This window comes from Rhipicephalus sanguineus, chromosome 4 (genome assembly GCF_013339695.2).
Source record: "Rhipicephalus sanguineus isolate Rsan-2018 chromosome 4, BIME_Rsan_1.4, whole genome shotgun sequence".
In the NCBI taxonomy this organism is placed as follows: Eukaryota; Metazoa; Arthropoda; class Arachnida; order Ixodida; family Ixodidae; genus Rhipicephalus; species Rhipicephalus sanguineus.
In genome coordinates, this window is record NC_051179.1 from 182,119,480 (window position 1) to 182,144,551 (window position 25,072).

At 45.1% G+C, this 25,072-nt stretch overlaps 1 protein-coding gene across 1 annotated transcript in view; it reads left to right on the forward strand.

Annotated features, from left to right (window-relative positions):
* LOC125758360 (neprilysin-1-like) overlaps positions 1-6,952 on the forward strand; it is a 130,950-nt gene extending 123,998 nt beyond the window's left edge. Inside the window, exon 9 of the mRNA XM_049415438.1 lies at positions 6,835-6,952. Within this exon, the coding sequence (XP_049271395.1) occupies positions 6,835-6,910 (76 nt within the window). The 3' untranslated portion in view covers positions 6,911-6,952. The remainder of the gene's footprint in view (positions 1-6,834) is intronic.
* The last annotated feature ends 18,120 nt before the right edge of the window (positions 6,953-25,072 follow it).

The window sequence follows — 25,072 nt, forward strand, 5'->3', positions numbered from 1 at the left end:
CTGTTATTAACAAATTAACAAATTCTATTTTGCCTCGTGCCTACTTATTCGATCAATGCTCGTTTCTTTATTCAAGGATACCATCTGGGATGATGACCTTGAGGAAATGCCAAGTTGACCTTTCATATTTGCGAAAGGTATGCTATCTCCCCTTCTAAATATGAGTAAATTTTGAACCCAAATTTTCAACTTGCAGGTGGTGGTTTCCTGACAGCGAAGTCCTTCACAGTTTGCATTGACGACGTTCCTCTCATGCAAGCATGCAGTCCTAGAGAGGCGTTCAAGATATTATTCCTGGCAGACTTTGCGTCAACGTTGCCTACCCAAAAGAGGCAAGTCTTACTCTGGGGTTCACTCAGAGGCGAGATTGAAACTAAATCTTGGGCACAGTACTTTGGTAAATAACTCTAGCTTTCCGGTAACATTGAAAAAAAATGTATGGCATATTGCTCACATAAAATACCTTTATTTATTGAGATGGCTTCATTTAGTTAAAAGAAAAAGAAAGCGTTTTGGAACAAAATTACTAAAACTAAACCATTATCCCTTCAATGAGAAGCTACCTGTTTTATGGTATACTGCTTGAGAGTATCCACAAACATACTGGCTGTCAGTACTTAGACATTAGAAGGTTCAAATTTTAATTTTAGTGTTAGATAGGTTAGGAGTTTCATTTTAGACTTATGTGGCAATATTGTATTTAAAGTGAACGTAATGTAAGTAGATATGGATGTATGCAGAAAAGCCTATTCTTAATGAAGAGCTAGTGGGTAACTTTGTAGTTACACTTTATCTAAGAATATTTAGGTACTTCTGGACTGCTAAACAGAATTGCCTCTTCTTTTTAGGTCAATTGCCACTGTCACTCCCGGAAAGGGCACAAAGACTGAGCATACACGAGGGAAACAGCACATGAACCCGAAAGGGGCGTCATTGATTAGCTTCCTCAAGGACTTTACTTTCAAACATCTGTGCCTGCCAACTCGAACAATATCGCCGGGAAATTTTTTCATCTGGACCCGTTGTGATACTGTGGGCATAGTGAACGAAGTGGGAATCGTAATGCCTTGTTTTTCTTTATTAGACACAACATTAATTACAACAGACAAGAAAGCCAAGGCAAGTACAGGGGATGTTATTTGTAGCCATTACGAAGGAAATGTCAAGAAATCAAAGTGGACGAAAAGATAACATGCCGCTGGCAGGGACCGAACCTGCGGCCTTCGATTAACGCATAGTGACCGCTTGTGATAGCGTGGGCATCTCTCGTATTTCAAGATGCACATGTTGGCAACTGCCTGAACTTCTATGTTTCATGTCAATAAACTTGTTTGCATTTCACTCTATGGTGCACTGAATTAACGAATTTGTGAGAGAGGATGCGTGCTATAAAGGGGACAATGCAGATGCAAAAAATTGTGGTGCTTTCTGTTTGTGAGATTTTCTGTTCTTGCACCTCATACATTTTAAGTTTGCATAACCTGTCAAATTGCAGAATATTTGTCAACTGACGTTGCTGCGATGAGAAAGAAATGCAATTTCAAAAATTTCTTGTTACTTAAAGTAGAAAGCTGATTTTAATTACAGAAACTTCCTGTACTGAACAAGTGAAAAAACTTGTCAAGTCACAGAAGATTTCTGTACTAAGAAACCAAAAGTGTAGTACAATTACAGAAATTCTCTGTTAGTGAGAACCGAAGAAACCATGTAAAGGTACAGAGTTTTCTGTTACTGAAAACAGAAAAAAAATATTTGAAATTACAGAAATTTACTGTTACTGAGAACAAAAAAAAAACATGTAACATTACAGACATTTTCTGTTACTGAAAACAGAAAAAACCATGTGAATTACAGAAGTTTTCTGTTAGCAGGAACAGAAGAGACATATAAAATTACAAAAACGTAAAAACAGAAAACAGAAAGAGAACAGAAATTTTCTGGCAGGCCAGCTGCCAGACAATTTCTGTTTTTTTCAAGAAAAATTTTTTACAGTGCACCGACCTGTTTCGTTGGCCTTACAAACCGGTCACACTACGATTACATTCATCTTTCATCATGTCGGTGTCGCTGTGGGTCTAGCACTGATTGGTGGCAGTGAAGGCTACCGTCAGCCTACTGACCGCCGCTGTACATGTTCGTACACGAGGAAAACGAGCGAACAAACAAAAGTGAAACTCGATGCCTGCAGCACGCAATGCAGAAAGTAAATACTGAAACTTTTCAATGTGATTTGAAGATGTGGTTGACTACCGCGGAAGTGTGTCCAGGCACAATGGCGTTCGGCTCGTATGCCATTTGAACATATCGTTGTAGCATGGGTATGAAACAAAAATGCATTTTCACGTTTACAGGGCGTTATTCACGTTATAGGGCGGTCGACAGGCAATATGCTCATGAAGTTTTAGCAAGTTTCATCAGCAGCGCTCTCTGTTCTAAATTTCTTCCTTGCTTCATTCGCATCATCATAGGTGATGTAAGCTTCCCGACTAATTTTTAGTGAATCAGTCTAGAATATCCCTAAAGTGTTAAAACAAAAGCCTTGCTTTTAAATACGTCGCTGTAAATTATTTCGGACTTGCACGTACAGGACAGACATTTACCTTGCAAAAGCGTTCTTCGGCAGCCTTTGAGCAAATTAATCCGTTGGATGTACTGTTACCTGTGTGCGCTGAGAAATATTGTGGCCATACTGAGGAATTTCGACCACACGTGCTTTCAATCCAGTGCTTTGAATTTGTGAGGGAGGTTTTCCTATATACAGGGTGTTCAAAATCAAGCTTTATGTTTTTTTTTTAATTCAGCACGGGAAGGCGCCTGAAAACTACCTTTTCGCGTACGTTACGTATACAGGGGACACATAGTGAGGCAATAATTATCGCTGTTAGACGCCCAATTAACTAAGATTCAATAATGAACTTTTAGTGACTGCAGCGAGCGGGCATGTTGGTTTTGAAAAGCAGGAGGTAGTCGCGCTTCTACACAGTTCCACTTGTAATATTTTTTCTAGAACGTCTGTGCTCCGAGATATCCGCTGCAAAGGTTAATTGCGGTTTCCATGATTACGCATGCAAGACAGTGAGCCCACTTGTCTTTGCGATGGTTGTTAATATAACTCTTCTAGGGAGGAACGCATGGCTGTGTAGAGCGGCCCTGTCACCTAGATTGACTCTTGCACTGACGGCAGTGCAACATGCATTGACTAAAATATTAATGAGAACGAGCATGGCCGCTATTTTCATAAATTTGGGATGTAATCTGGGTGACCAAGCCGTTATAAGCTATATGTGCCTTTGTTTGAACAGTTATATCAACTGTCCCAAAGACAAGCGTGTTAGCGTGACCGTAGAGGTAGTGAATATTGCACGCGTAGGTAATAGGTGTGTGAACGTGCCATAGCTGGCGCTATCAAGAATACCGATGCGTGTCAGTCGCTCTGATTGTTGTTCTCACTTTCATGCTGGCGGTTCGTGTGTGCATTTATGCGTGGCAACATCAAGGAATAAAAAAGTCGAAAGCCAGCACAAATGTAATTGTGCTCTTTCTTGCTCGCCTTGTTTCGCGCAGTTTCAGCAATTAGGGTGAAGAAAGGCACACTTCGCCAATGCGCGCAACTTTCCTAATGCACATACTTGCCATTGTAGTTTTGTGGCATGATGTATTGTTGGTATTACTATTATGATTTTTATATCAATCGTAGTCGCACGATTGCACATACTATACGTTGAGTGCACCACTGGGATGCTTTATGGTTACATTTTGATAGTGCAAAGAACCCGTTTCATGCCTTATGAGTTATTGCTCGCATCTCACTGCTTCATGCTCTACTACTTTGAGGAAGGCACAAACGCCAATTTGGACAATTTTTCCGATGAATATACTGGCAGTTACAGTTTAGTGGCCGGTTGTGTATTACTATTTTATTGTATTACTCTTTCCGATTTTAAGATTGCTTTATTTATCAAGAGTTACTCACCCTACTTAGTAAGTATAATGCTTTTTGCTCGTTATGTCACAATTTATATAATGTAAAAAGCCTCTGGGAACCCTTGTGCTGCTCGCATCTCACTAGCTGCTTGATTATGTACTGCTGTTAAGCAAGGCAGAATTTGCCCAAAGCGCTCTCTTTGTGCATATATCAGCGATTCTTCTCTAGTTGTCTTCATGTACAGGTATTAACTACCTTTTGCGTTCCGTTCATTGTAATGAATTATGCTTTTAGATTGAATCCTATGTGATTGTGTATACTTGCCATTACTGCATATTTTGCGTGCTTTTCCTGCACACCTGAGTTAATGCTGTGCTGCATAGGCATGTAGGGAGGGCAATTGTTTAGCATTTTTTCTTTACTCACCTATGTAAATTTACGTAATTACGTGATCCTAAAATATAATATAGTAAAATATTTGTCACGATGATATTGCTTAATATTGCATATTAATTTACACATGCGGTTGAATACTAACCTGCCATTTTTATTATTCGCGCAAAAAATAGTGAAACACTTCATTGTTTTGAAACGTGGCAGCAGTTGTAGTGTTCTGCACATGCCTTTATGTCAGTCATTAAATGACGGTGTGGAAGTAATAGGCTGTGTGGAATGAGGGAAAATGGTGCTTCACTGAATTTTTCTGTTTGTTGCCGACAGAAAAACTCAGTGAAGCAAAAGAAATCCAGACACAGAAAACTGAACTTCACAGGCATTCTCTATTAGTCGGACACAGAAAAACATGTGAAACGACAGGAAAAAAGAAAGAAAGAACAGAAAAAATAGTGTAGGAATTTGCTGTCAGTTTCAGATAATTCTCTGTTAATTGTGAACAGAAATACCTGTGAATTGACAGAAATAAAGAAAAAATGGTTGATTCCTCCGTCATAGGAGTCGGTATAACGCGAAATTAAAACTTGCCTTTACAGAAGTAGTGGAATGTTTACTGTACATTGATTAAAGGTAGCTTGCACAATGTCTATTGGTGTTTGGCAGCTACAGCACCGTTTAACATGGATGCACCCACGTTGACACTTGGTGGGACATCTCTGTCCCGGCGAATAACGTCCATGATCAATGAATAAACAAACATTTGTGGTAGCTGTAGTAGTTAGCGGAGAGCGTAGTCAGAGAACGCGGTGTGACAGCCAGAGGAGCCTCGCTGATTAGACGCGGAACTTGAGCTACAGTCGTCATTCCGCCGCATGTTAAAGAGTTATTGAATATCATGGGAGGACTAAAGGGAAACGCAACGCGCGTCGTGTCTACGCTCTAGCCCGGCCGCGATCTTTGTCGGGGTAAGATGGAAACGTGGTGTTGCAGCCAGTCGATACTGGCGCGCGTCGCAGAGGCATAGATATGTTTAATATGGATGGTTGCTATTAGCGAGGCCGAGGCTTCGGCTAAGGGCGCCACTTCGCTGTGTGGTAAGGCGTTGACAAAATTGCACTTCTATTTGAAACCCGCCGAATGAGATGGGCGCGTAGCAACGACGCGTTGCAGTAGCTAATCGCGGAGGCCACGGTCATCAGGCATTACTTCGCTTTACCGCTACCAGACGGCGACACCATCCCGCTGACCAAGAGCTCCCTGAGAGGAAAGTGTAAGTTCAAAGCCTCCAGAGTGTGTGACCATGGCGCAGTGGATAGCGTGCCCGGAATCTGTTGTCGCCGACCGAGAGGCCGTCGGTTCGATTCCCGTAGATGGAACTGTTTTCTTTCAAGTTTTAATTTGCCATCTAGTCATGCGCATTTTTCACGTCATTTCCGTGACGGAAATACGACACTGAAGTCTTTGTGGACCCCGGCATAAAGCACTTTCGTGTTTAAAGTTAAAACAGAAGAAATAACATAACGGAAATTTTTTTACAGTATAGGTTGTAGTCGTCTATGGATGCAACCTGAATGCTGCGGTGCTTTTTAAATAATTCTGCTGTGTGGCGGCGTCATGGCACTTTACAGGCTAGGCGCAAAGTTTTCTTTTGCAAGACGGTAAGTTTGCTAATGTTTACAGTTCTTGTTGTTGACCATACAAGAAAGCATAATTCAATAAAGAAGAAAACGAATTACACATGAGCACGTTAACAGAAGAAGGAAACTAGTAGCAATGACGGCGCATAACACCGATTGTCCTAGAAAGCTTACTGATAATATCGTTCACGTGATTATCCCATGTCATGTTTTGTGAATAATGCACGCCTACGATTTGAAACTTTTGATGACTACAATTTCTGAGTTATTTAACAAAATTATGAGAAACTGGACTTGTGTCCAGTTTTTCATCAGTACGGAGTTCGTGTCTTGTACGTCTTGTGTTCTTGGCGTCAAGTTTGCGCCGAAGCCGCAGGCAGCACGAAGATGCTCGCCGCCATTTCCTTACGCCAGCGTTTTCTTGAGTTACGACAGGCGGCATGCTAAAGGAGAGCTGCTACTTTTACTTCGATAAAGAATCCAATTTGTTGCTATCGTATTCAATGCTTCGCCCTTGCGGTAAAACTGTGACGTCTTTGCAAGCACTTGTTATAACCCATCTTGAAATCATTCACCTACGCCAAACGCCGAAGTCTGTGCTAACGTTTACGCAATTACTATACGTAACTTATATCTGTTCAGCTAACTCATGTATACCGCGTGAACATATTGTGCATATTCGCCTATGAAAAATCTTCACCCGTACTCTTACGATTATTGAGTCTCCACCACGCCTGTGTAGGTCTTCCTGCAGTGGCCTTTACTCACATCCGCGTGCAGCGTTGCTACTGTGCTCTTAGAATTAGCCGCAGTTTAGACAAGAAAAGTAGTGCTATTTTAAATGCTAATCATTGAACTAAGGCACGCGTATTTATGCAGGTGGGTTCAACTACAACCACAAGAGGACCCGGTGTATCAATATCTGGGCAACTTTATCCGTAAGCACTTCGCTTAGGCTTAACGAGCACCGTTGTGCAGGCTACTTGTTAAAGATATTGCCAGTCTCCCACCATGCTATTTCTGACAGTATCATCCCACCACTATTTCTGCTATAGTGTCATCGGTAGCAAGCAAGCATTTTTTAATAGAAATAGCACCACTTTGGCTAATAAATATTAGTGCTGCAGGTGAATAATTGAACCATGTTTAATGACAATACAGTTATGCATAACACATCCAATATAACTATTTATTTAGATTGCCTCGTGTGTTAGTTTGGTTTATTCGGATTTCACCCGGAAAGACTGTAACACTCGGCAGACCGTGCCGCAATTCTTTAAGCAGTTTCGCGATTGTTTAAGATGATTCCGTGAATTTTACGCGCAGGGCGCGGATAGTCTAGTGTATTCGAGAGTTTACGCGGGCACCAGCGATAACGGTGGAATTTTCGATAGCACAAGTATAAATGCCGACACGCTTTACCGCTTTTGAGATTATCACGGGCCTACGCTCTGTTCGCCGCTATCAACATACAGCGTGCATTCCATGCTTGCAGTTTGACTTTCCGTTTGCGGCCACAAATTCAGCCAAATAAAGAGTTACGTACTTCCGAGTTCTGCTATAGTCTTCTTCTCCGTCACGACCACGTGTCAATATGCACAGTAGCAACTACGTAATTAGGCTTATGAGTACTTTAGGGGCATCACAAGTTTGCAGACTATGGAGGTAAATTGTACATATCTGTGAAAACATGCTACAACGTATGTGCCCCCATACTAACAATTACTTTGGCATGAAATCACGAGATTGAGAAGTGCTTTTCGAGCTATACATCGCTAAGTTAAAATGTATTTATGATGCTTATTGCACAATATATTGAAATGCATGATGCAACTTCGGCGAGTAACGTTTTTAAAATTTGGTCAATATTCATATTACTTCAAGAACAACATATTTCACTTAATTTTCGATAACACAGAGCTGTGGTGTTACGACAAGTGTTGTGTAACACGCTCCCTCGATCAGTAACCTTTTAATATGGGACACAATAGATGACCTGCGCAAGGTCAGCTCGCGGAAATGTGACGTGCCACGTGACTCCCTCCTGCAAAAAGGCTGTTCCACATTCGCAGCTTTGGCTACAAGTGGCGCTGCCTAAACTCGCTTGGATTACACCCCCAGAAATACCCAGCAAAGTGAACGAAGGAACGCCTTTCGTTGTAGTTCAACTGATGGAGCATTGTACGCGTAATTAAAAAAATTGTGGCTTCGGGCCCAATCGACGGAAAAGGAGTTTTCTGTTTGGCCCACTTTAAATCATATCAATTTATGCTGTAATCAATGCACTAGACACAAACCACACATATTGTCCCCTATGCTTTCCTTGGCTTTGCTGTCTGTTCAATTCATTTGGTTATGTCTAGCAAAGAAACGAGCCCTTCTTTCATTCCACGAACACTCTAGCATATGCAATCACATGATACCCAAGTTATAATAATGCCGTCTTACAGCATATCGCCCAACATGGCTATAATTTCTTCTCTGCAGCTGCGATTAAAGCAATAATGAAAAGACTAAGCATTGGGCAAGAAAAATCAGTTGATGGGCTAGTTGGTACATGGCTTTATATGTACTGAGTATGTGCAGCGCAAAGTAACGAGATCAAGAGAAGACACACAAACGACACAGCGCCAGTCTGTGTCGTTTGTGTGTCTTCTCTTGTTCTCATTTCTTTGTGCTGCACATACATAGTTTATATCAAAGCATTGGGCCCGTGTTCAGAAATAAATCTTGCGTCATAAATGTTCGTAGGAGGAAGTCTCAGCCATTCCTGTCACTGGACTTATTATTAGTGAGGACGTCCGGCCAATAGCAAAAAACCACTTCCGCAAGAGAGTTTGTGAATTCGGTCCCTGGTATAAAGCGACAGATACTAATGTGCTAAAAACAGAAAACACAACCCCGCAGAGTAGCTGTCGTTGATTTTCTGTTGACTATCTGCGCGGTTCTCGTCCCTCTGCTGCTTGGATGTAAGGCTATTCATATCAGTAAACTTCAGAGACACAAAAGCGATGTATTGGTCGTGTGTGACGTATAAATAAAAAAAAGCTTTAAGCGTGGCATTCAGTCGTAGGAAGTGCCACCCGAGAGACACGAAGCATCAGTACGTCCCCGTCCACTCTTGTAGGAAACGAGGAAATCATACCTATGTAGTGTGAGGGCCGAGCGTGCTAGTCGACCACAGCGATCGAGAATATTCTAAAGAGTTAAAATATCTGGACTTCTTTAGAACCAGTCCAAATAACGCGGGAAATCTTTTTTGAATGATAGCTGTAATGTTAAGAAAACTCGATAATCACACTTCCAACCGAAGGACTGCAGCAGAAGGGGAGAAATTCGGCCTTGTTGGCCGAATGAACTGCAGCAGGCTGTGGCTTGAGACTCTATGGGGAATTCCGCAGCGAGGCGAGCGTTGTTGTGAGTCTATCTCCGCGTAGATGCCCTAAAAAGAATTATCGGCAATAATAATTCCGCGTAAACGTTTCGAAGGAGGGCTTTTAATACAGGCTTTACTGGAACAGTGAAGTGGCGTCATGATCGAAGGAAGTATCGAATTGTTTCCTGCAGATTACAAAAAAAGCAGAGAGGAGAGGCGACCAATGTTTAGACGCAAATAAATACGATAAAGAGGTGTATTTGCGCTCCTAGGCCGCTATGAATATCAACGGCGAGGAAGCGTGAGGCCCCGTCCAGCAAGATAGCAGCGATCATACGCGAGCCGAGCGAGCACAGCGTTAGTGATGCTGCTGAACAGAGGCGTATCTTCTTCTTCACTAGTAACAACTTGATGAGGGATAGTTGGTTCATAATTAGAACAAAGAAAGTGACAGGGCGAATGGAACAAGGACGACAAGGACAAGAAGAAGGACCCGTGGTCTTGTTGCCTGGTCGTCTTTGTTCCATTCTCGCTGTTACTTTCTTTGTTCTTCTTCTTCACAATCGCCCCCACTTAAATAGAGCCATCCTGATGACATAAGAAGTTTGACGTATAAAGAGGCACATGATAGGGCTGGAAAAGGGCATTGCGGACTAGGCCACGTCCACGCCGGCGCATGTCATCGAATTGAGAAACTGGCTAGATAAGAAAGTGAACCGGAGACGTTTGGTCGAAGACGTGGTGAGGGGTTTCGTACTTTGGCCCGGAGTTTGGCATGGGGCAGATAGCCATGGGGACTGTGAGATAGTCGAATAACGTCCCCAGGAAGGGTCCGGACTTGGCGACGTATTGAGGAGAGCGATCGTCGACAAGAAGATGGTGAGCGCTGGGGCTGGAAGTCAGGGCGGTCGGCGGATACAACGCAGTGAGGAGCGAGGAGCGTATTGAGGGACAGCATGGCTGCCGTATTGCGACAACCGGGTCGCGTTGCTAAAAGTTTAAGGGCGATGACGGCAATGGCGGGCAACGTATCCGGGAGTGCAGCAGACGTAACAATTGACACGGTTGTCAGGCGAAATCTAATGGTTGCTGAATCTCGGTGTTGTCCACGATGGTTATCGAAAGGTTGTTAAATTCTTTGTATTTTAATATCCACGTTTTTTGCTACGAACGTCATGCGCAGAGTAGCTGCCCTAAGCTAAATGGTCCGTACGGCTAGAGTGGGCTATTACGGCTGTAGTCGCGGAATGTGAACAATAATGACCGAAAATATGTCCAAGGGCGTGACGAAAAACTGAAGTGTTCAATCTGTAGTTCAGAAGTACAGCGTTTTCTACACAGATATGACTAACCGCTTAGCGAGTCAATGCGAATGCCGCACATATCTTAGGTTGCGCTAATCTTGTTTGCTGAGAAACGTGCCGGGTTGACGTTCTGATACCGGGAAGCACAAAACAAACAAATGAACTACCTTGTGTTTGGATGTCGCATGTACGGAAACACTCAAAGCGGTGTTTCTGAACAAGAAAATGAAGACAGATCACTGACATGACCAGTGACAACATGAAAGAAAAAGATCCTGCTCGTCGTCTTCCAGTGTGACGTTGCGGCAGCGCGTCGGACTCGCAACCTGAGGGTCGCTGGTTCGAACCTCGCTCCCGCGTGTTTTTTTTTCTTAATGTCTTTTTTTGTCGTAGTGCTCGTTATTATGTCATTATTACGATCTACTCATGAATAAATTGTCAAAAGCAATTTTAAGGCCCTATTTTCGCCCGAGTTCTTGTAATTTTTTTTTGGGGTGTACTACTACTCATTTCGGAGAGGTCCACCTACTCTGCGTCGGCAAGTGTTATGTTACTCTGTTGAGGCGGAGTACTATAACCCTTTCTGGGGGCATTACTATACTCTGCCTCAAGAAGAGGTGATTTACTGTGGAAAAGAGAGTTAAAAAATCCACAGCATATCCACGGGGTGAATGATGATGAGTTGGGCGAAGCTCCGGAGGAAATCATCGGTAAACCGTGAATACTCCGAGCGAAAGTGAAAGTGCGCCAACAGCGAGCGATTTTATTACAACGGTACCCCTAGCGTACGTCGTCGCACTAAATCGAACGATTGCCTTCCACCAGTGACACGTCATATGTGAATCTTCCGTGAATTCTGCCCAGTACATCATCAACGACGTGAGATCGGGCGCGTTTATACTAAAGGGTCGATGAGAGTCATGGCGACTTGCAGCTCACTTTAATTTTACATGTACGCTGTGAATTTTTATTGTTGAATCACGCACAGGAGAAATCTCACACAGGCACTACCTTGTAGGTCAAAATCCAGTGCCTATATATACGGGATGGTCAGTGAACGGTTGTGCAGCGCGAGCAGTCGGTTTTTTCAATCAAGAAACTCGCTAGCAGACGCTGCCTGCGTCGGCTTCGCGAGGCGAGAGAGAGAGGGGGGGGACTTTACGGATCGGCGCTCGCCCGTTGCCGATCGGGCGAGGTGGCTACATACTACTACTACTACTACTACTACTACAGAGGAGGGAACGACCCACACCCTAAGGAGCTTCGCCCCTAATATGGGACAAGAATATACTCTCCCAAAGAGAGTGCCCAGCGCTCTCATAGTTTTTAGTGTACTGACTCTAGAGGAAAATCTCTTCATAGGCCTCATGCATTCAAACCTTTAACCGCGTGGGTTCCGCCATGATGGAACAAAACGAGCGGTGTCAGATGCTGAGAATGCTATATTTGACGGTAGTAATCAGTTTTAATCTGCCAAGCTAAGCCTACTACTTCTGCGCGCTGAGTTAAGGAACATCTGCTGTGTTTTGATGCGTGAAGCCGTGTGCTAGTGTAGTGTTATCTGTACAGCTGGCCGGAATGATGTTAAGTTAAAATTTTCAACTGTTTGTGCATGGTGTTTAGTGTGCGCACCCTACCAGTAATGCATAAGATATTCTCCGTTCACTGGCACAAGGGCCACTCAACTGAATCGCAGCTCGAAGCAAAGAGCGTAGGCCGCGGTCGTGGGGTGCTTCGACACGCAGTGACGAGACACATGCATCCAGATTATTTTCGGTTCAGTGCTACCCAAGGAGGTTAAAAAAGGTGCTACCGTACATCAGCGCAGAGAACTATAAAGCAGAAAAATGCCGATTGCAGCATACAGTGGCGAGTGCGAGTGAGGCGTCACACGAACGCTTCAATCGAAACTGAAGTTACACGGCACACGAAGTGTGATCGCCGTTAAAAAGACCAAAAAACTGCGGTTGCGCCTAGTTGGTACGTACCTTTCAGTGCTTGTCTCATCCCTTCTTTGTGGTCCGTCCTGGTATGCGCTGATGTTTTCACCTTGAGAGAAAAAGGCTGGCACCTTGAGAGAAAAGGTTGTCGATACGTGGTGGCAGAAAACGCGCACGACGAGACACTTTGACGATATATACGACGCGCAAACTGGTGCTATCGGCCGCGAGCGCCCACAATCGCGCACTCTCTAGTGTTGATCTTCATATGGTGGCGTAGAGCACTGTACGGGCCCGGGCTGACCCGAAAGCCCGGGCTTGAGGCTGCGGGCCGGGCCAGGCTGGACTCGGGCCCGCTCAATAAAAGGCCTAAGTCGGGCCTTTGAGCACATGCGAACGTTATGCATTGCATGGTCTAAGGCATTCTGTGCCAAGCTGAAGTGCTGGCTCTTCGTAAAGCTTGGCAAAGAAAATAGAAAAGCAGTGGCAGTTCTATTTTTTTTCACCAGTATAGATATACATCTATACTGAGGCATGTATTTTATGCAGTATGCTCATGAATTCACCAATATATATATATATATATATATATATATATATATATATATATATATATATATATATATATATATATATATATATATATATATATATATATATATATATATATATATATATATATACAGGGTGTCCCAGCTATCAGGCAGCACGATTTAAAAAAAGAGGAACGGCGTTACGCGAATCAAACCTACAGCGTATTGTTCCTAGTACACTAGAGTAGCCACTGCTATTTTTTTCGTTAATGAGGTTTAATTAATTAGTCATAATTATATTTCTAACTCGAGAAGTACTCGCCTAATTGTCAAAATGTCAATGAGGCATATGTAGGCATGTTCAAATGGCATCTAACTGCGCTACTTTCAACAACGTGCTAATTGCGCGCTCATTTTTTCCGGCTGATAAAGAAAGCCCGCTAAATATGAAAAATAACACGTGACTACGCTCCCACCCGCAAAGGAAACCAGCGCCCTCAAATAAGCTTACTGCAAACAACCGCTTTGCCTGTTGCCTGTTGCGAAAGACAGCGTTCCGCATTTTGGCAAGGGTACAGGTCGGGTGCCAGCGATATGCGTGCAATTTCGCTGGGATTCATTCCGTTCGATAGTACGCCGCAATCATCCATATCTCACGGCCGACTGTTCTCATTGATAATGCGGCAGGTGTTCTGATTACGGCCTGACTCTGTAAAGCCAAGCGGTGCGTTTCTAGGCCGGGGTGTGGCAGATAGGGCGATGCGTTGTTTTTTCTTTCTGCATTTTTTCCTTGATACTGTCTGCCTCATAGGGAGCCTGTTTGAGGGCGCTGGTTCCCGACGCGCGCAACACTCTAGTCACGTGTCACTTTTCATATTTCGCGGGCTTTCTTGATCAAGCGGAAAAAATGAGCGCGCAATTAGCACGTTGTTGAAAGTAGCGCAGTTAGATGCCATTTGAACACGCCTACATACGCCTCATTGACATTTTGACTATTAGGCGAGTACTTGTCGAGTTAGAAATATAATTATGACTAATTAATTAAACCTCATTAACGAAAAAAAATAGCAGTGGCTACTCTAGTGTACTAGGAACAATATGCTGTAGGTTTGATTCGCGTAACGCCGTTCCTCTTTTTTTAAATCGTGCTGCGTGATAGCTGGGACACCCTGTATATATATATATATATATATATATATATATATATATATATATATATATATATATATATATATATATATTCGTAGGCTAGATGACCTGATGGCACAAAATCGCACGATCGCAGTAAATACATGTGCACCAGCGTAAAAATAACAGCACCAAAAATGGCCCATATCACGGTTGTTCCCATGGCAGGAATAAAGATTGCGGTCTTTTATTTGAGGTTGACACATACGGTAAATTTGATTTATATTCCTTGGTATTACGTGCCAAAACCACGATATGATTACGAGGCACGCCGTAGTGGGGACCGGATTAATTTCGATCACCTGTAGTTCTTTAACGTGCACCTAAAAAACACGGGTGTTCTTGCATTTCGCCACCATGAAAATGCGGCCGCCGTGGCTGCGGGAATCGCACCCGCGTCCTAGGACTTAACAGCCAAACAGCTTAACCGCTGAGCTACCACCGCGGGCAAAGCAACAATTCGACGCATGTACACACCGGATTTTCCGTCCGATCACCCGCTAGAAAGCGCAAGGCATCATTAATAATCGTCGTCAACTTTCTAATATCCTCTAGCGGGCCAGGGCCGGGCCTGGCCATGAACACGCGCGCCCTGGATAAGTTTAGTAATGAACGCCCGGGCCCGGGCTTGAAACCACGGGCCCGGGCCGGGCTCCGGTTGGGTTCAGTGATGTACGCCCGGGCCGGGGCCGGGCCCGGGCTTGGAGCCACGGGCTCGGGCTGGGCTCGGGCTTCATAAAGCGGGCCTCAGCCGGGCCTGGGCCGAAAAATCAGGCCCGTGCAGTGCTCTATGGTGGCGCCTTCTTGTAAACCGGCGTGCAAACGCTCCTTTCTGCGTACAGTAAATTGCCTAAATAACCATTGTTATCTTTCCCAAAATTATTCCAAATAAACATAAAACAATATCCATACGTTTTTGATGGTGCAAACACTTATTTACGATCGATATTGGGAGCACTGTGAGCGTTGTATAACGCTGATTTTGGCACTCTTCTGAAGTACTGTAATGGCAACGACGACAACGTTCCAAGATGTCGGCGCTCTTGTGGTTATCGTTTTACCGGCCGAGCTTTTCCTCTAGAGTCAGTATATTAACTCTAGTCCGGCTAGTGTGCGGCGAGGCAGCGTGAGGCACCGTCCAGCGAGAGAGCAGCGATCAGAAACGCGAGCCAAAGCACAGCGTGCGCGATGCTGCTGAACGGAGGCACGTCTTCTTCTTCACAAGGTAAACGTTTCCGTCGGCGCTCAAGTTCAAATCAGCACTTTGAGATGAAAGCGCGACATAAAAAAAATATATGTGGGACACACGTCACCCGGGCTAGCCGTTGGCATGATGGCTTTGCTAATCGTGAAGTGTTCGAGGCGCGCACCTATCTGGCAATTTGGATCCGGCATATTTTCCTTCAAACAGAATAGTATATTACTCATTAATGACCTGAAATTTAATATTGCAGTGGACGGTTCAAAACAGAAAAATATTAGTTCGTAATATTTTAGCACATGAGAAACATGCGTGTGTTCCCATCAAATTTTACCAGTTTAGATTTCTGGACATTGCCCATTTCGAAAAGAGACGCTCCTCGTATTGTCATGCATACGATGAATAATGTCGGCAAGGCCTCGTTGTCCATCTCATGCGATGACTTTAGCGAAACCATCGGAATGCTTCAGTGATCATTATTAGAGGCTGGATTTTTAGGCAATAAAAAGGAGCGTTTTAGGCGCCAAAAATGGGAAGGCAATACAACGTTTTAGGCGCCAAGAATAGACGGCGAAAAGAAGTTTTAGCCATCCAACTTCGCAAATGTGGGCACAATAAATTTTAACAGCGAAGCTCTAAGCTATCGGTAACTTGTGCTCTGTCGTGCAAAACTCCACAGGAATCGGGCACACCGCACTACCGAGTACAGCAGGTGCGAGCATCAAACGGAAACTCTGCTCGGCGAAGTGGAGCACGTGAAACACGTGAAAGAGAGAGAGAAAAGGAAAGATAAAAAAGACAGAGAAAAAGTGATAGAAAGAAGGAGAAAATAGGGAATAAACACATAAAAAGATATCAAGGCAGAGAAAGAGAGAGAAAGATAGGAAAGGTGGAAATTGAAAGAAATAGATAGAGACAGAAGGAAAGAGAAAGAAAGAGAACATAAAAAATACAGAGAATTAAGGCAGGCGACCCAGCCACACTCTTCCTTCAGGCTTGGCAGCACTAGTGCGAAGCTGCCATATTTTTTGTAACGTAAATGCAAAATATTTCAAAACAAGAACGTGCGCGACCTGAACCTACGAGAGGAAAGCAAGGCATGCTATTGCTCATGATGGCACAAAGGTGCCAGCAGTAGAACATAACCGTGCAATTATCCTTTTCCCCGCACGGTTCGCAGAATACGGACTCTCCTTTTGTTCGGCAGCATGGTGAGTGGAGTGTCCGCGGTCGAATCAACACACTCGTGGGTCTCTTTCTTTTCGGCATGGCTGAGAAGGGCAGCACAGAAGCAGATAGCCAGACCGCTATAAGACTACAAGGGAAAGCTGCCTCGTATTGGTCGGGTCTATTCGCGTAGAGTCGATTTCTCCTCTGGCGGTGAACACCTTAAAAGTAAATTACGAACAAAACAAAAGCCGCGTGCGCATCACATTTTTCTTATTGTTGCTCTTCACTGTCCTTTCCCCTGACGGCTCTCCATGGTTGCGCGTTCGCCAACCGCTCGCGCCATGTCAGCGCGGCGGCGTAGGGTGGCCGGCGCGTCCCATTTCACTGCTGCTAGCGGTTGTTTTTCGGAGGTTGGTTGAACTAGAGGAGAAGGCTGAACCCCATAGAGTTCCGAACAGTCAATGTTGTCGGGCAAGATAAATAACGATCTCAAACTGCACTCGAATGCGAAATTTGAGGTTAAATAGTGTTCATATAGGCGACGCGATTTTGAAAATAGGCACTTATAGGCACTTATATATATATGAGCGTTTAGGCGCAAACGCCCAAGATAGGCATTTATAGGCACTATAACAACACCATAAATGCCCTTCATAACCTGTTATTCATAACATATATCAAACTGGAGTGTTAGGAACGCAAGGAACAAAATAGGCATTTGTCTAAAATGCGGTCTGTAATCATTATGTACCTTAAGGCCCACGGCATTCTATTTTCTTTGCTCGAGGAGCTGAAATATGGCGCAAATGGCACCAGGAAGCCTTTCCTGGTGAAAACGCGGTCAGATGGAGAAAGGAGTGCAACGCTGTTGGAGAGACCGGTGCAATAGACTGACACAGCCGTTAACGACTTTGCAGGAATTATGGTGTCGTCTTTGGCGAGTACCTTGGTCGCAGCCGATCGACTGTCCGCCGGCGTCTAATCTGAGAATGGTGAGAGCTCTATTTCGGCTGGTAAACAACAAATTACGGCGTTGTAGTGGGCGAGAAAATCCCAAGATGACGTCGTGAGAGCATGAAGATATGATAAATTCGACGGCGTACAGAGCGTCCTGCATGATGACACGGGCTGTGCGCACCGCTGTCGGGAGAATACTTTGGGTGCTGGCTGTACGGAGGGTGAGCCCGGAAAGTGGCGTCGTAACTTTTCGGAGTAGTCGGCTAAATTTAGCGTCCAGAACAGATACTGCCGCTCCAGTGTCTACAAGGGCCGATGTGCGCATACCATCTACAAACACGTCTACTACGTTCGATGGGCTTTGCTGAGGGCTTTGGCAGTTCAATAGCGTCACAGTCCTTGCCTCTTGGACTGCGACGACTAGTTTTCCGGGCCTCGTGCGACCGGACGAGGCCGCATCGGTGACAGCGAGCGGCGTCTCGGGGACGGTGAACGGCGGACAGATGGAGCCGGGCGTGACGTCGGCGGCATTGGCGGCGGTGGGTCGTATTACGGGCGGCTGGACTGGCTGGTGACGGTTGATCCGACTCGAGGCGGCTGCACGCGATTGCAATAGCGGGCGACGTGACTGGCGCAACCGCACGCAAAGCAGATGGGGCGGTTGTCGGAAGTGTGCCATCGGCTTGCCGGGCTAGGTCCCATCCGTGTCGCAGGACGCGAGGGACGGGGCGGCTGCTGGTATGACTGCATGGTGGGCTGCAGTCGGGGCGTATGGATGACGTCGGTGTGCGCAGGCGGCACACTGGCTTCCATGGCCTGAGGCCTGGCGACGGCTCCGGCGTAAGTAGGTGGGAGAACCACAGGGATCGCTTGGGGTGACCTGGCTACAACTTGCGCGTAACTGAGCGGCGCAGGCACCGGAGGGGGCTGGTGGTATTCCGGCATGACCTCTGCGACTTCCTGCTCACTAGCCCGGCGTAGGGGAAGCAGCAATGCGGTCGACGGCTGTTCAAGATGCTGCGGGTGAGCGAAGGCCAGTAAAGAGAACTGGCGGCCAATCTACTCGCGCAGGAGTGACTTGATTTAGGCGAGCAAGACAGAGTGATCTGAAATGGCCGACATGCAAGAGATATCGGCGTCGCGTGATGGAGGTCGACGCGTCATCAGCCGCTGCCGGCGCAGAACCTCTTAGCTTTGGCACCGTGTGATGGCCTCTGCCACAGTGCAAGCGTTTTTGGCGAGCAGCATGGTGAAGGCATCGTTGTCGATGCTTTTCATGACGTTCCGGATGCTGACAGACCCGGACATGGTCACGTTGGCTTTCTTGCACAAGTCGAGTACGTCTTCAGTGTAACTCGCGAAAGACTCGCCGGACTGCTGGGCTTGTTCACGTAAACGCTGTTCGGCTTGCAGCTTACGAAGGGCAGGGCGGCCAAACTCGTCGATGATGGCGGTCTTGAAAGCGGACCACGTAACGAAATCCGATGCGTGGTTGTTGTACCACAGGCTTGTCACACCGACGAGGTAGAAAACCAGGTTGCTCAGTTTGCCTGCCTCGTCCCATTAATTGGTACGCTGACATGCTCGTAAATCGCGAGCCAGTCCTTGACGTCGGTGCCATCCGCGCCGGTGAAGACAGGAGGGTCGCGGATGCGGGGGACACCGGGACATGCCGTCAGTGCATGGTTGCGTTCGCTGGGCGGCGTCTTGAGTCATGGTAGATAGCACGGCACGGGATCGAAGCTCCAAGGCACCGAATGCGGACCGTAGTTGTTTAGAGGGCACATCACCTCCACCAAATTGTAAAGACGTTTATTGGTGGGCACCGATGGACGACAGCGACAGTCAAGGCGGGGACCGAATCTTTGCACGAGCTGCGTTCTCCCCGCAAGGAGCCGAAGAGGGCGACCCACAGCGCATTTTCAAGGCTTCGTTACACATGAGAAAAAAGCTGCGTAGAGAAAATTTTGTTTTCTCCCTATGAGCCTGATGTTTCAGTAACTTTTTATTGCGATAGCAATTATATGGCCAGTCTCGGCTGGAAAATGTCCGTCCCCGTCATCGTCAGTCACCGTATATGTATAAGTATGTATATAGACAAAGAAACATAATTCAGAAATTCCTTCCGATGCGCGGAATCGAACGGGCGACATCTCGCTTTGCAGCCCGCCGCGTTAGACGTTAGGCCACGACAGCACCGTCTTTCAGCCTGCTAACGGCGAGCTATTTATATACACCATGTATACAGAATGCTTTCTTAGTGGCCACATAGATGGCGCGACGTGCGCGCGTGTGGCACGCTTTAAAGATCGTCGCCCCGCTCCTGCGAACGCTGTTGCTCTTCGCTCTAGAGGGCGTGGTCGCTTTCGTGCGCTTATCTCGAGGAAAGAAGGGGCGGCTGGTGGGGTGCTTCGCTTCGCTCGCTGCAGCGGCCGCGTTTGCGAAAGGAGCGCGCTGTGCAAACAGAAATAAGTAACAACTGCGACAATTAGTTCGCGTTCGTCTTGTGTGTACCTGTTCGTTCGTTTCGTGCGTCCTGCTTTATGTTTGAGCAGTGCGCTTCAAGTGTCGAGCTGTGACGCATTAGTTGGCGCTCGTCCTGTGCGCGTTTTTCGAAAAACCTTTACTAAACGCTTTATATGGCTTTGAAACAACGATACCGCAGGCTTCCCATGTAGCCTGTTCGAAGTGAGCTGTAGTATCGGGAGGAGATTGAAACGCCAGGTGTCCGTTGCCTACATGTTACTGTGCTATCAGTGCCACTACTGAGAAAACGGACGAGTTGAAGCATGCGGACAGCGATGAAACAAGAAATGTGCCGAGAGTTCGCAGCCTTGTCGTCGCAGGTGATTCCGACATATATACTACATACACAACACGGCACACTCGCTCGAGTGCATATTGCTGAAATGCGCAGCTGGCACCAAATACTTCCCTCCACTTTATTTTCCAAAAATTGCGTAAGCATGCTGTTGAGACTAACACAATTAGGATATCGGGCACACTTACTCAAAAAACTGCAATGTCGCCTGTATGCAGGTCCCTCTTGATCGATCCACATCTTGCAGGTAGAAGCGCAGACCACGCATCACTTGTGCACCAAATAGCGGGTAGGCGTAAAGGACACGCATCTTCCCAAAGTTGTTCGGATTAAGGTGGGCCTCGCGTTTGCCATGCATCGCGCGAAGGGTCACGCCGCTTCCGTCCATCGCGTAGATATCCTTGACAGCGTCCAAGGAGACCTGGAACATAAAACAATATACAGTTAAATCTCGATCTAATGAAGCGGTTGGGACGCACGAATTATTTCGTTAAATGGGGAGTTCGTAAACTCGAGAAAGAAATTTTCAGCCCTTGGAAATCTAAAATTGTTTAACGTAGCGACAACCAAAAGCTAGCAGGTCATTGTTATTGCCACCAGTCTAATCCTGCGCAAGTGAAAACTCTGCGACGGCGGTGCTGACATGGAGCCTCCTTCCATGTCTCCCGGACATAGGCGGCACAATTTCAGGGCGACGAAGGCCAGAAAGACTGTTACATGAAGCAATGGCGAGCGAATTCACGATATGCAGAGAAGCGGAAAACGAATGAAGTGATTTTGCGAGCAGGCCGAGGGAGAAAGCCCTTTGCATCATCCGGCACGTAAGAGCGCTACCGACTGCCGAGTCCATTTCTCCACGCCTGGGCGCGGCGTGCAGCCTCATCAAACAAAAGCTAGCGCCGTGAGTAGGGAGTATAGATGTTTTAATGCGAAAGCGTTAGAGCGCATTCTCGAAGAACCCGTATCTGCAAAATTGGAAATAAATGACAGCTTTTTTACTGGAAAAGCCTTTGTTTAATTAGGTCGTGTTTTAGCTCTCTCTCTCTCTCTCTCTCTCTCTCTATATATATATATATATATATATATATATAGAGAGAGAGAGAGAGAGAGAGAGAGAGTTAAAAAATCAAGCACGTAGGAAAAATTACGTTCCGGCCGCGGGACCGGCCGAAACGTCAGGTTTTTTGTGTAATTGCTCCTACGTGCTTGATTTTTTACCGTTTACGGCCGTTTCCTGTGTTATTAGCCCTTCATTATTTTATTTATTTTATTTCAGTATACTGTCAACCCCAAATGGGGTTTTTACAGGAGTGGGTACATTTAGAGAAAAAACAGCAAATGCACAGAAGTGTTACAGTGAAAATGTAGATGAAGACGGAATCGCATAAGTCTGTACAATTCATACATAGATGTCTTGACAGATAAGTCGCTGATGGCATACATGCTAAACAGAGAAATATACATAGGTTACAAGATATTCACTGAGGTTACAGCATCGTAGGATTCATCTTATGTTACAGGCATAGGATAAGCAAAAAAAAATCACAGCATATCCACGGAGTGAATGAAGATGAGTGGGCGAAGCTGCGGAGGTTCATCGGTAAACCGTGAATCTTCCGTGAATTCTGCCCAGTACATCATCACCGACGTGAGATCGGGCGCGTTTATACTAAAGGTTCCATGAAAGTTATGACGACTTGCAGCTCACTTTAATTTTACATGTACGCTGTAAATTTTCATTGTTTAGAAAACCATTGCTTTAGAAAACTTCTGGCGTCTTTCGTTAAGCAGCTGGTGTCTTTTCGTTTTGCTTTAGAAACATCTGGCATTCTTTCGTTTTACTTTTAGAAAACATCTGGCGTCTTTCGTTGGTTTATTTCATCAATCAACGGCGTTTTGAACAAAATTTTTATTGTTTAATCACGCACAGGAGAAATCTCACCAGGCACTACCTTGGAGGTAAACAATGGCTGCTAATGGGAATGAGAGACAGAAGAAGTCGGCTTTTAGCTAACACTTACACTTCTACTTCTACAAACGTTTCCTACTGGAACATGCCCATGGCTGCTAATGGGGAATGAGAGACAGAAGAATTCGGCTTTTAGTTAACGCGCACGCTGCGAATTTTTTATTGTTCAACAACGCACCGGAAAAATCTCCCACCGGCACCGCCTTGGAGGTCAAGATCTGGTACTAGCGTTACGACTGGTTACGCACTACGACTACTACGACTACGAGGGACGAACGGGTGCCGCCTTAAGGAGCTTCGCCCCTAAAAAAACAAGCAGGAAACTATTTAGGAATCAATCTGACAATGTCAAGCATCTAGATCGGTGTTACAATGGAGAGCTCGGCGAGTTCTAGAAATTTTTGTACTGTCGTTTGCAACACTGTTGAGGCGTCTAGCGCATTCCACTCACGCACGGCTAACGGAAAAAAGGAATAAAAGAAAGTGTTGTTGTTGCAAAGGAATTCTTCAAGAGTGAGTGTGTTTGTTTCGAGTGATCCTAGACTGACTTATATTGATGTGGTCTGATGCTTTAATCCTAAATGAGTTGTGCAAAAGTAAGTAGATAAACTTTAGACGATGGAGTTTCGATCTACTGGATAAAGTAGCGAGCTCTGCGCGTCGCAGTAATTCAGTAGGTGAATATGTGCGCCGGTGCCGGTTGTAGATAAATCGTGCTGCTTTGCGTTGCACCCTTTCCAGTGTTGATATGCAGGTAGACGTGTACGGGGAGCAGACAATGTTCGCATATTCCAATATCGGACGTATAAGGGAAAGATAAGACAGAAGTTTTATCTCGGGGGGTGAGTCTTTCAAGGCACGTTTAAGAAAGAAGAGCTTGTTCATGGCTTTTTTTTGCTACATGCTGGACCAGGGTTGCCACTGACTTTAGAGTAAATGTCGCCAAACGACGAGCAAATAGTCGCCAAAAGTCGCCATTTTTTTACAGATTTCGCCAAAAAAGTCGCCATTCTAGATATGTGCGGCATAACTAGTAATAAAAATTTCCACTCACGTATAGCACCGTAGAATACAATACCGCCCAAGACCCTTAAATTATATTGACGTTTCTCAATGCCAGTCGTATCGCCCGCTTCACCATGGCAGTCCATGGTGCTGCTTCCCCGACTAGCCGCAAGATGTGCGTGGTGGCGCAAGGGTGAATGAATCGAACGCTCACGATATCCCATCCCTGTCTGCTCGTTTCAAGGGTAAAAGTGTGCTAAACCTTAAGCGAAAACCGTGAAAGCGTTGTTTCTAGACAGCTTTACGTACCCTCATATGAATTAAAATGATTAAAAGGTTTATTGAAGGTAACTCGAGAGAATCCTTACAGGAACCGACCATTAGTGATTCTTACACCTTTTCAGCGTGAACTAATATGATACCGGACGCTACCGACCTTTTCATATAGTCACTTATATTATCTACACGTGTCAATCCAATGCCTTATTAATGAACAGATAGACAATGTAAAATGTTGTATATCAATTGTTTTCATTGCACACGCTCACCGAGAGCAGTCGAAAATGCCTCAATAAATATTTGTTTATTGCACAAATAGCCGCGTATCCGCCTCTCTTCGCTATTCCAAAACAGCCTTTACGAGCTGAATTGGGCGTACTGCAACAGTGAATAAGTCGCCAAGCTATTCAGAACAGTTGGAGCTTTGGCGGAACAAATGGTCGGAGCACGCGGCCAACCCGTCGTCTAGCTCCTTCAGAAACGGAACTTGAGAGAAGCTTCAAGCACCTATAGCCGTAAACTTATAGTCATACACTGCCCCCTCGCGGTTTGCAAGGCAGTCCGCTGACCTAAATTTTGCTGGAATGTCGCTGGGGGACGTTCCAGTACCTCCTGCATCTAGATGAATTGAGGAGATACACACGAGTTACGGGACGGACATACCGAATGACGCTTAATGCGCACATTCTACTCAGGGGTCTAAAACCAAGAAAAATACAGAGAATGTTGCCGCTCATTTGTTGGGAAGACACTGGGCTCAGGATGCATAACTCAGTGGAGACCTAAGCCGAAAATCGCCAAAAATTCGCCATGTCGCCATTCATAATTTTAGGTCGCCACGGGCCTCTCAAATTCGCCAATTTGGCGAAAAGTAGCCACCATTGGCAACCCTGTGCTGGACGTGCGTTGTCCAGTTCAAATCGGATGTGATGTAAATACCCAGATAACGGTATTCGTTAACAGAACGTAGTGCAGTGCTGCCGGAACCATAAGTGAAATTGAGCGGAATTTTTTTCTTAGTAACTGACATGGAAACGGTTTTTTCTTTGTTAATGGTCATGTTCCAATCATGACACCACTGGAATACACTGTTTAAGGCACTGTTAACTTTATATTGATCAGAAATCTGTTTGACTTCGTGGTAGAGCACGCAGTCATCTGCAAATAGTCTCATTTTGATTTCACACTGGTTGTTGGCTATGTCATTAATAAAGAGTAAAAATAGAAGTGGGGCCAGCACGGAACTATATATATATATATATATATATATATATATATATATATATATATATATATATATATATATATATATATATATATATATATATATATATATATATATATATATATATATATATTATGTGATTTGTTTAC